The following is a 12,597-nucleotide window of genomic DNA, read 5'->3' on the forward strand; positions in this document are numbered from 1 at the left end:
CATGGTGGCACATGGGTCTGGACTTTGCAGTGGCTACAGGCCCTGGTGTGCCCATTCTCTCCCCACCCCCCACCCCCACCACCGCCATCTCTTTCTCTCAAATAAATAAATTAATTTAAAATAATTGTCAGGACTGGGAGTTTAGTTTAGCTCCATGATAGAGCACATGCTTAGCGAGTGATGCCCCAGGTTCAGTCCTTGTCAAGCCCCTACTGACATGTAGGTTTGTGCGCTTTGCACAATGCCGACATTACACTCTAATGAAAAAAGTCTGCCTTAGGGACTCCATAAGTAATAGCTGATCTCCGTTTTGCCCTTTTCCTTGAATAAATGAAAACAATGTTTTCTGGAAAGAGACAAGGATACTCCCCTTCCTTTGAGGACCACCTCCTTAATATCAGAAGAGAAAGTGGCTGGGACATTCTCTTGCTGTTTTGAAAGGCTGCTGACCTCTGGTCTAGACCACTCTTGTCTAGGAACTTTCTGTAATTATGGCATTTTCCCTCCTCTGTGGCTGTGTATGGTGGACACTAGCCAGATGTGGCCACGGAACGCTTGAAATTGGCTAATCCAAAATGAGATGTGCTTAAAGGGTAAGATGAATGTAAGATTTTGAAGATTTTTTTTAAGAGATATTTTATTTATTTCCAAGGAGAGAGAGAAGGAGTGAATGGGTGCACCAGGGCTTCTAGCCACTGAAAACAAACTCCAGATGCTTATGCCACTTTGTGCATCTGGCTTGACATGAGTACTAGGGAACTTAACCCAGGTTTTTAGGTTTTGCGGGCAAGCGCCTTAACCACTAAACCATCTCTCCACCCCCTCATTTTGTTTTCTAGAGCAGGGTCTCACTCTAGCCCAGGCTGACCTGAAACTCTCTGTAGCTCAGGCTGGCTTCAAACTCACAGTGGTTCTCCTACCTCAGCCTCCTGAGTACTAGGATTAAAGGCATGCGCCACCGCACCTGGCTGAGACTTTTGATTTTTGAAGCAGTGGAAATCGGACCTCAGGCTTGGAATGTGCCAGGCAAGCACTCTATCTAGCTACACATCCCAGTCCCCTAAATACATACATATTTAAAGTGAACTTCACATGTTTATTTTATAAGTCAAAATTTAGAATCTGGATTCTGAAAGTTAAAATCTTACATTTACCTACAAAAGTTTAGAAAGATAAAAATATCTAGAAAACTTAGCAAATCGTATCTAGAAAAGTATCTTATAGAAACATGACTTCATACGAGGCTCACATTCTATTTTTGTTGTACAGTGCTGATCGAGAAGTGTAAGTAGGCCATGGTTGGGATATACCTGTTGTCGCTCCTGCCCCCTCAGTGGTTTGATTATTCTTGCTTTCTGTCCCCGGAATGTCAGCGTGGTATAGGGTAGGTCACTTGCCAAGCTGGCACAGAGCTGACGGTATCCCCTGGGGAGGCTTGCTCAAACTTTAGGCACTGGAGTAGTGGCTGGGAGGGGACCTGGCATCTATGTCGCCTGGGAATGACCACCTTCCAGAGTCTCTGTGCAGCCAGCTGTAGGAGCCATTGACGCTAAGAGGCCTGGTGGGAATCCGGGGACCTGGTTTTGTAGTCCTTCTCCCGTAGCCACGACCAGTGTGTGACCACGGGACGGTTTATTCCCTTAGCAGGCCTCAGTTCCATCGTGCAGTGGAGCGAGCCCTGGCGGCGTGCGTGTTCCTTGTCTTACCTCCATTCATTCTCATTCAACCTCATTTTTATCCTAGGGGACATTTGCAGCCAAGCCCCCCAAGCTCCCACCTACCCACTTCCTCCCTTGCCCCAGCTTCCACATTTGGCCTGCCAAGCCCTTGCTGTTCTCCACATCTACCTCCTTGCTGGCTCATTCCCTCCTCTTTCTCTGCTGGACGCCATTATCCCCATAGTCTATCCTCTCTTTCTCTTCTAAGTTATTCTGTGAAGGCCTCCTTGTCTGTGTCGCCCTGGGGAACCAGAAGCCCCTCTCTTGCCTTCCCACATGCCTTTGCCATCAGCTATTGCCAAGTCGGAGCGACCTCTGATGCTACCACTAGTTCTGGGGAGAAGTCTCCTCTGAATTAGAAAAACATCTTTCTGTTGTTTGTTTTTTGGTTTGGGAGGTAGGGTTCCACTCTAGTCCAGGCTGACCTAGAATTCACTATGTAGTCCCAGGGTGGCCTCAAACTCACAGCGATCCTCCTCTGCCTCCTGAGTGCTGGGATTAAAGGTGTGTGCCACTATGCCCAGCCTTAAAAAAAAAAATCGCCTTCTTTAAAGTGCTTAAGAGCCCTGGCTTAATGGACAGATGCATCTTGGCATCCTGAAGAAGAGCTCTATAATGTAGTCCAAGAGGCCTGGATTCAAATCTCAAGTCCAGCTTTTTCTTTTTTTTTTTTTTTGGAGACTGAGTCTTGCTGTAGAGCCCAGGCTGATCTTGAACTCAGGATCCTCCTGCCTCAGCTTCCGAAGTGGTAAGATTAGAGACATGAACCCTCCACCTAGCTTCATGCCTTTATTAGTTAATGTGATGCTGAGCATCTTGTGTCTCCTTACCAGCTGGATGGCAATGGTATCCCAGTAGTCACGATTTCTGTCACCTGTGGAGTGGCTTACACGACGCCAGGCACCAGGCTGGGTACTCCGCCTAAAGACAAAGGGATCATTTTACAAGTGACAGGAAATTAAGGCCCAGAGACCTCAGGTGGCTTCTCACAGTTATAGCGCTGGGAACATGACGAATCGATTAGAATGAAACCTAACCTGTTAGACTCCAAAGCCATCCTGTGGTCTTAACCTCCTCCTTTCCACACTGACTTTCTGTAGTCTCTACATCACACGGGGTGACAGAGACAGTAGCTGGCCTACTGCCTGGCACACAGTAAATATTCAATAGAAATCAATAACAACTGTCATCACCATCAACTCAAGAGTAGGCTAGCGACTGTTGCTTATGGGGACACTACTGCCATAAAGAAGAATAAATTATAATACATAGTATTGTTTAGATGTCTCTAGGCCCACCTTCTTCAGAGAAGATCTGTCTCCCAAACATTGTCAACACAGGACAGCACTCACCTCATTGCTTAGGGTTTTTTTTTTAATTTTTTTTGTTCATTTTTATTTATTTATTTGAGAGTGACAGAGAGGGAAAGAGGCAGAGAGAGAGAGAGAGAGAGAGAGAGAGAGAGAGGATGGGCGCACCAGGGCTTCCAGCCACTGCAAACGAACTCCAGATGTGTGCGCCCCCTTCTGCATCTGGCTAATGTTGGCCCTGGGGAATCAAGCCTCAAACCAGGGTCCTTAGGCTTCATAGGCAAGCGCTTAACCGCTAAGCCATCACTCCAGCCCATAGATTTTTTTTTTAACCTTCAAACATTCCCCTGTATGGAGGAAAACTGACCTCTTCCGAAACAGAAACCTTGGGTTCTATCCTACCCTCAGCTTGCTAAACCACTGAACCTTCTAGGCTTTAGTTTTCTCATCAAATAAACCAAGAAGGACCCCCTTTTAATCTTCATTAGCACTTGGCCTGGTGTGAGTGGCAAAAGGCACAAATGCTGTTCTGTGTACTAAATGGTTTTGAGGGGCTGGGGAGATGGCTCAGCGGTTAAAGGCACTTGCTTGCAAAGCCTGTCTGCTTGGGGTTTGATTCCCCAGTATCCACATAAAGCCAGGTGCACAAAGTGGTGCAAGGGTCTGGAGTTTGTTTATAGCAGCAACACGCCCTGGCGCACACACACACTTTCTTTCTCTCTAAAGTTAATAAAGAAAAAATATTTCCAAATAAATAAACAAATGGTTTGGAGTAATTGACATGTTCCATGCACAGTGTTAGGAGAACTGAAATAGCAATGACAGGTAAAATTTAAAAAAAAATTTTTTTAAAGGGCTGGAGAGATGGCTTAGTGGTTAAGGCACTTGCCAGCAAAGCCAAAGGACCCAGGTTCAATTCCCCAGTACCCATGTAAAGCCAGATGCACAAGGTGGTACATGTGTCTGGAGCTTGTTTGTAGTGGCCAGAGGCCCTGGTTCACTTATTCTCTCTCTCTTATTCTCTCTCCCCCTCTCTTTCCCTCAAATAAATAAAATATCTTTTAAAATGTTTTAAAAAATTCAGGGCAAGAGCTATGGTTAAATTAATAGCAACAACAATAGTAACGGTAATACCTGACATTTATTCAGCACTTACTGTATGGCAGCCCTCTCCGTGACTCTTCTCTATACCTGAATGAGGCAGGACCCATTTTAAAGAGGAAGCAACTGAGGCTTAGAGATGTTGAGAAAATTACCCATAATCACAGAGAGTCACAGGGGGAGTGGGAATTGAACTCAAGAAGTTTGACTCCAGAGTCCGCACTCTTAAATTCTCAAGTTCTGTAGTCAACCTAGAGTTGGAATGCAGGCCATGGTTCCTTTATTTAAACACTGCTGGCCCCAGGCCACAGCAGGCTCATGGAGAACAAAAAAAAAAAAAAAGGAAGGGAAAGCAAACGAAGCCAGAACATCTGTAGTCCTGGTGAGACACTGCAGAGAATGGGCAAAACCGGGTAGAAAACGTACAGCGATTATGACCATAGCTACTCAGTTTAATATATTTTTCAGGCCAAAGTAAAAGACTCCAGCTCCTTGGAAATAAACAGGCAAGTGGACTATGGAGTGGGGCAGACGTGGGTCAGTTCATTGCCGCACATAAGCTGGGCAGCCTTGGACGAGTAACTCCATATATCTGAGTCCCAACAAAGGGCCTGTGGCAAAGGGATAGCAGACAACTGCTTGGTGTGTATGTGTCTAAAAGGTGAGGGACAAAAGTGACTGATTTTCCTTATTCTCTTTCCTTTGTGCCCCCTCCCCCTCCTCTGACCCCCTAGGAATCCTGACCTCTGTGAAGAAGTGCTGGCATGTCTGGTCCAACCCAAGCCAGAGAATCATTAAGAAGGGGCCTTCATTCTGGATTCTCCGACACAATGCCAACATCCCAGCTGCGACGTACTGTCACTGATGAGAGACTGGGAAAGGAAAAGCATATATATATAGATATATATAGATATAGATATATATACAGGAAACACCGCGTCCTTGCACTGCTGCTGGGGCTGGCGGAGGAGTCAGCCAACAGCCACAACCAACATCTGCAGCAACCTACATTTCCTTTGCAGACCAATTGAAAAATTGGTGGGATTTTTTTTTTTTTTTTTTTTTAGGAAAAAAAAAAATACAGCAGCCAGAATCCCTTGCACCCCTAGCCCCTTCCCTTTCTCCCGCTGAACCACAAAAGCAGAGCGAGATGATTGTAGAAATCCCACCAAATCCCGGTTGTGCCCAGTCTAGATACTGGATCCGCGTCCGGTTGGCTCTTTTCCAGCATCCGTTGCCCACTCGAATGCAGAGGAAACCCATCACGCAGCCAAACAAGAGAAGTCGCAGCAGCAAGACACGCACAGTCAACCATTTTTCAAGAAAGAAAGTCTCCCAGTTGGACAGGAGGATGAGGAAGAAGAGGAGGCACACTGGATTATTTTTTGGGTCTTGACACTGGGCTGCAAAATCCACTTTCTGTCTTTCCACCTCCCTGCCCCCCTCAGCTCCCACATGTCTTGTTGCCATTTTCCGTCTCAGCTCCTTCCTCCCCGTCCCGTGCCCCTCCCGCTCCGTGTCCTGGTCCTGCTAAGGGCCACCGCAGATGACTGTCACTGGAAACGAGAAAAAGAAGACAGGAAAGCAAACAGCAGAAAAAGCGAAGTCAAGGGAAGGAAAGTAGACATTGTGTGTTTCTGGTTTCTCATAACAAAGGAGCAGCTCGTAGCAGATTTGTACAAGCTGTGCTTTTAAGTTATGTATATTACATATAACGGGAAACAAATATTAAAATAAACAGTGCCGGTAAGTATGCAGCTGACATTTTAAAAGTTATAATTATCTGACTGTGATCGATGTATCCCAAGGTTCCTAGATCTTGCTGAACTGGCCCAGCCGAGGACACTGTAGACTCTGGGTGTGGCTGGCTCCCAGTAGGGCTGTCAGAGGTTCAGTATAGTGAAACTGTGTGTGGTGTTTGTAACTGGGTGATTGGTGGGGAGAGTGGCGGGTCCTCTGTGGAGAGGTGGGGGTTCGGCAAGAAGGAAACAAAGCAGAGATATAATTCTGAACATGCCGGTCTGAGATGCCTTCTCCCCCAGCAGTGGCCATCAGGGCCTGGTCTGTGCTCACATACAGACTGGAGTCAGGACCCTGCTGCTGGGGTCCCCCTAGGTCAGTGCTCCTACCTCGAGGGGGCTTGCCTTGGCCTTCAGTCCTCTTTCTTCGTTTCGTTTCATTTCGTTTCCCGCCGTGTCTCGCTCTGCTCTGCACCTTGTGAGTAGTGATAGAAAGCAAAGGCTTTAGCCAGCCTCTCTGAAAGGCCCAGCCAGTCTTCCCTCCTCCCCTTCCATCTTGTGAATCATTTGTTCTTCCTGGGCCAGTATAGCCATGATAAAGAGACTGAACACAGGGCAGTTCAAAGTTCAAAGGCCTCGCCTACCCCAGGACAGCAGAAGGTGAAAGGCACAGTTGCCCATGGGCTCCGTTTCTGCATTGAACCTTGCTGGGGAGACCTCTCTATCAGTCACCAAGGGGGCTCTGAGCCGGCTATGTCCTCAGAGTCCCAGAAACGGCCTTGCAACCACAGGAGCCCTTGGAGAAAAGCCCTGTTACAATGAGCTTGCCATTGCACTCTGACACCTGTGGGCTTCCTTTGACTTGCCTGTCACGGGCGGCTTCCCTGAGCACCCAGCATTTGAATTTCTCAGTCCCATTTCACCCCCAAGTCCTGCTTCCAAGGCAGCTGATAAATTCAACCAACGGCTATTTATTGAGTTAGCCACTTGTGCCAGGCACTGTTCTGAGGTGGAAGAAAACCATAGGGAGAGGAATCCCAGAACGCCTCCCCAGTCCCCGCAACCTGTTCGACATTGTTCAGGATGTCTCCCAGAGGGCCCGGGTTAGACGAACCCCTTGATGTGCTTGTCATTTACCCTTAGGTTAAATACTTTATGTACTTACCAGGTGCTGGCTTGAAGCAGGGCAAGAAACTAGAATGGCCTTCAGCTCTGTGGCAGCTGGGAAGTAGAGAGAGGTTCTCAGAGGGCAGAGCCCCCTTGGCGCAGGCTGGTGAGCCCACGCCAGTCCCCCTGAGTGTGGCGGCACATTTTTTTCTCCTTGCTCCAGGTTCTTTGTACAGTCTTGATGGAGAAGCCACAGAATCCTCTTCCTGCCCTTTGTAACTTGTGAGCTCCCACTGCTTTGGAGACAGGAGTGGGTGTGGCTCCACCCCCTCTGGGCCTCTCAGAATTCAGCCGAGCCTTCCCAGCAACCTTTGCAGGAACCAGGCAGCCTGAGCACACTGGACACACTTGTGATGGTGGTGCGGGGGGGGGGGGTGGATATCTTAGGTCTGTGGATTGCACCTGCCTACGGGCCCTGAGTGTGGTCTTCAGGACAGGGAAGAAGTGACCCAGCTTAACCACAGTCTGGGCGAGCCTCACCCTATGGATACTCTGACCTTCCTTCCTGGAGAAGCAGGTAGTTCCCCCCACCCCACACACACAGGGAGGAGGGGACCCGCAAAGCTAAAATCTAGGGCATGGTTTCCTCCCCCATCGTCCTCTCCATAGAGAATAGAGACGTTTGTCTTGTCCGTCTTCAACCTACTTTTCCTTTTTTTTTGGCTGTTTTACATGTTTCATCCTCTCCGTGCCTCTTCTCTTTCAGTATCCAGGAGGGGCCAGGTCACAGAGTGGGAAAGGTCTCTGAGAGCAGTCAGGGTTCTGGGCCACCGTCCTTCCTGGCTCATCTCATAACTCACTACATGGCATCCATCAGTCTATTCTCATCCCACCTTGAGCCTCTGTTTCCCTACTTGCTAAGTAAACAGGGCACACTCATTGCTCTCCAAGGGTTTTCCCCACTCTGCATCTTCTAGACCTTTGTTTTTCCTTGTTTTGCTTTCTCTGGATCTTTTCCATCTAAGGGTACAGGAGGTGCCAGGACCTGTTTCAATTTTTGAATCCTGCAAGCACATTCCAAGACTGGCCTGAAGTTGCATGATCAACATCACTCTGAATAGTTTTTTTTTTTCCTTTTTTCAAAAGCACCTTACCTACCAACGGCAATGCTGTTCTGTTCCTTTTCACTCACCCTCTCTCCTGTCGTCCCCACACTCCCCCACCTCAGTGCTCCGTGCTGTATGCGTGTGCTCTCTGTTCTTGTATACTCAATAAAAGTGAAATAAATGTGTTTGATGCTAAACCACAGACTTCTTCGGCCTCCCTTATCTCCCTCCTCTGTCCCCTTCTCCGCCCTTGGCTGCTGGTGCAAGTTGTTATAAAACTGGAGTGGAGACATCCCAACATAGAACAATTTTAAAATATGTTTGGTTTTTATTTTATTTATTTATTAGACAGAGAGAGAGAGAGAGAGAATGAGCATGCCAGGGTCCCTAGTCACTGCAAACGACACATGTGACACCATGTGCATCTGAGTTATGTGGAATCTGGGAAATTGAACTTGGGTCCTTAGGCTTTGCAGGCAAGTGCCTTAACTGTTAATCATCTCTCCAGACCCTATTTTTATATTTTCTTTTACTCTTTCTTAGCGAGAGAGAGAGACAGAGAGAGAGAGAGAGAGAGAGAGAGAGAGAGAGATAATGAGAATGAATGGGTGTGCCAGGCTCTCTAGCCACTGCAAACAAACTCCAGATGCATGCACTACCTTGTGCATGTGGCTTTATGTGGGTCCTGGGGAATCGAACCTGGGTTCTTTGGCTTTTCAGGCAAGTGCCTTACCCACTAAGACTTTTCTTTATTTTTCTGATTACTCAACGGATATCTGGTGGTCTCAGAGTGGCCTGGGACTTGGCTTAGACTGTGCAGGTACAATGGCACAGAGGGCCAAGTCCTTGCTGGCCAGGAGCTCATAGGCCAGTGGGGGAAACAGACAACAAAACAGGTAACTGGACAGAGTGATTAGCACTAGGAAGGAAAACACTGAGGTGGGAGGTGGAGGGTCATCGAAAGAGATCACTTTAACAAGGTGGCCAGAACTGAGGATGTAGCTCAGTGGAAGAGTGTGAGCTTAGCACAGCAAGTCCCTAGATTTGATCCCCAGCACCACAAAGGACAATGTAACACCAACATGTGGTCAGTAAGGACCTTCCTGAAGAGGTCATTTTTGACCTGGAAAGAGAAATCAAGTAAGTTAAAGAACTTGAGTGAGAACATTACAGGCAGAGGGCACAGTATAGGTTCCAAGACCTGAAGGGAAATGTCTATGGAGCAATAGCATGGTCTCTCCTCTTCCTCAAAGAACACTTGAAAGCCAGGTGTGGTGGCGCACGCCTTTAATCCCAGCACTCTGGAGGCAGCGGTAGGGGGACTGCCATGAGTTTGAGGCCATCCTGAGACTATATAGTGAATTCCAGGTCAGCCTGAGCTACAGTGAGAACCTACCTTGAAAAACCAGAAGAAAAAGAAAGTTAATGGGCCGGTGTGGTGGTGCGCACCTTTAATCCCAGCACTAGGGAGGCAGAAGTATGAGGATTGTCGTGAGTTCAAGGCCACCCTGAGACTACATAGTGAATTCCAGGTCAGCCTGGGCTAGAGTGAAACCCTACTTTAAAATAATAATAATTTTTAAAAGAAACACTTGAGTCGGACGCTCTTCTTACAGATCCTCTGCATGAGTGCCTTATCAATAGTGTCTGCATCAGCCCTGTCTTCGGCCTTTGCCCTCAACCTTCACATTTATTGCCATATCACTGCACACGCCTGTGTCATTACTGATTTATCTCTCCTTAAGATGACCTGCTTTGAAAACATCTTAGAAAGCAACTACAGGGCTTGGAATATAGCTTGCCTGGCGTGCATGAGACCCTGGATTCAATCCTACAGGTTCTGCAAAAACAAAATAAGTAAGTCTAAGAATGAAAAACTAATGCCATTTGCCAAACAAAGGGGTTTTCACAAAAATAAATGGAAAGGGCTGATGGTGTAACTGAGTCACATGGCACTTGGCGTAACATATACAGAGCCCTGGGCTTGGTCTCTTGCACTGCAAGAAAACAGTAAATATTAAAAACCAGAATCCATGTAAAATCTAAATTAATTTCTTGGGTCACTTGAAGTATATATACTACAGTATCCATTTTATTTTATCAAACCCCTCACCCCAGGCCACTTTTCTGTAATGCTCCAAATCTTACAATCAACTTTTTTTTTCCCATGTATATGTATTTTTTTTTCAGAGTTATCATCATATACATACCATTCTGTAAAAACATACATCCTGACAAGTTCCCTATAGTTTAAATACTAAGTACTATGTCATTTCTTAGCAACAGTAATTCACCAAATGATACAAAGTGTATGCAGTGAAAAGTAATTCCTCAGCCTTCTCCAGATTCCTCCCCATTGGAAAAGGCAATCACTGCTAGGACCTTTGTGAACCCCCCTCGGAAATTTCCCTGTAACTGTCACTTCTGGGATCCTGGCTACAAACATCAGGAGTCCGCTCAGCTCGGGATACTGCACCACCTGGTACCTCAAGGCCAGCCACTCTTTTTCCATAAGTCATCCGAATCTGTCTCCTCCAGATCTGTTTTTCTCAGCGAGGGTTGGAGAGGAGAATGGAGCTATGCGAGACTTTTTGTTGTCCTAACTAGTGGGTGCTCCTGGTCTCTAGAGGTTGGAACCTAACGCTAGTGCTAAACATCTTACCATGTGCAGGACAGCTGTCTGTAATTAAAAAAAAAAAAAAAAGTTATCTGGTCCCAAATATCAGTGGTGACAAGGTTGAGAAATTGAAATTTGGATGAGCATGCAAGCCACAGGTTAGATGTCCAGGCCCATCACCTACAACTCCTCATGTCCAGTGTTACATGCCCCCTGTCTCTGAAAAGGGCCCACTTGGAACAGGGTGCTCGCTCTGAGACAAGACCACAGAGCCCAGCACCTAAGACTCGGGTGGGGAGGCAAGTGTCTTCATGTGGGAAACAGAACTGACAGGACAGGTTGAGACTGATGAGCACGATGGTGGAAGTTGCCTTTGGTTAACCCTGCAGCGGCCCGCTGGGATTAACTGTGGCTGCAGTATCCAGCCTAGTTTGCGACCTCTTCAGAGACGAATCAAGACCAAGGCAAGTTGATGTGTCCAGCTGTCACTGAGGAAGTGTGATAGGCAAATGAAGGCTCAGTAGCACAGGGTCAGGAACCCCAGTTACACCATGTTTTGTATCCTAATTCTGCCACTTTCTGGCTTTGTAGCTCCTCTGTGAACTTCTGCTCCATTTTCTCTTCTGTATATCTGGAATTATAATAATCTGCTACCAATATTTTATCCCAATTTGGGTCACTTTGTTCTCAAAATTGTGGAACCAGTTTAGCAAAAAAAAAAAAAAAAAAAAAAAAAAAAAAAAGGTGGGGGGAGAGACTTTTTTATTTGGGGCTAAGGACAGAAGTGGCGTATAAACTCACAAATCAACTTCCCAACCAGTTGGGGGTCAGGGAGCTAGATATAATGTAAAAGAAACTGGGGACAAGAGAAGGCCAGAAAAAGGAAGGAATATTCATATCCTTTCGGGGAATGGCAGAGATTGTCTGAGGATATGGGTATCACCTCTTTTTTACTGTTTTTATGGTTCTTTCTAGTTGACAGTTAACAACTCTCATAGTGCTGGAGGCGGGTCACTTAAAATGCAAACCATCTTTAACAAATGAGACATCTCCCTAGGCCAGTGTCACTTAAAATGCAAATGAATCATTGAAGTTGAAGGTTGACTGTCACTCTGGCAACCATCTTAGATTCAACGTGGTTTTGGTTAACCCACTTAAAGAGGAATTTCTGGTTCCTCTTCAGTTCAGTAATCATGTCCTTCAAGAAGATCAGTATAGGGCTGGAGAGATGGCTTAGCGGTTAAGCGCTTGCCTGTGAAGCCGAAGGACCCTGGTTCGAGGCTCGGTTCCCCAGGTCCCACGTTAGCCAGATGCACAGGGGGGCGCATGCATCTGGAGTTCGTTTGCAGAGGCTGGAAGCCCTGGCGCGTCCATTCTCTCTCTCTCTCTCTCTCCCTCTATCTGTCTTTCTCTCTGTGTCTGTCGCTCTCAAATAAATAAATAAAAATTTGAAAAAACAAAAAAGACGAAGATCAGTATAGGCAAAATTTAGATAGGTAGGCAATACAAGATTAGGGTAGAGAGGGCTGAGGAGATGGTTCAGTGGTTAAAGACACTTGCTTGCAAAGTCTGCCAGTCTGGGTTATTTGATTCCCTAGTACCCATATAAAGCCAGATGCATAAAGTGGAGCATGCATCTGGAGTTGTTGCAGATTGATTAGATTGATTTAAAAAAAAAAGAAAAACTCCCTCCTTCCCTCTTTCTCTCTCCTTGCAAATAAATAAAATAAAAATCTTGCACATTTACCGGACATAGCTAATGTAAACATTAGAAATAATATCCAAGTGGATTATGCCACAGTTTTAGTGGTCTCTAGCTACCCCTCACCATTACATAAGCTAATTCTTTGCAATAAACAACTTACATAACTCCTACTGGATCTATTTCTCTGGTGGAAC

At 46.4% G+C, this 12,597-nt stretch overlaps 1 protein-coding gene across 7 annotated transcripts in view; it reads left to right on the forward strand.

Moving 5' to 3' along the window:
* Positions 1-8,278, forward strand: part of Epb41l1 (erythrocyte membrane protein band 4.1 like 1) — a 148,481-nt gene extending 140,203 nt beyond the window's left edge. For all 7 annotated transcript variants that reach the window (XM_045157503.1, XM_045157502.1, XM_045157505.1 and 4 more), the window contains one exon: positions 4,864-8,278. In XM_045157503.1, coding sequence (XP_045013438.1) covers positions 4,864-4,872 — 9 coding nt within the window. In that variant the 3' untranslated portion in view covers positions 4,873-8,278. The remainder of the gene's footprint in view (positions 1-4,863) is intronic.
* The last annotated feature ends 4,319 nt before the right edge of the window (positions 8,279-12,597 follow it).

This window comes from Jaculus jaculus, chromosome 8, assembly GCF_020740685.1.
Source record: "Jaculus jaculus isolate mJacJac1 chromosome 8, mJacJac1.mat.Y.cur, whole genome shotgun sequence".
Classification (NCBI taxonomy): domain Eukaryota; kingdom Metazoa; phylum Chordata; class Mammalia; order Rodentia; family Dipodidae; genus Jaculus; species Jaculus jaculus.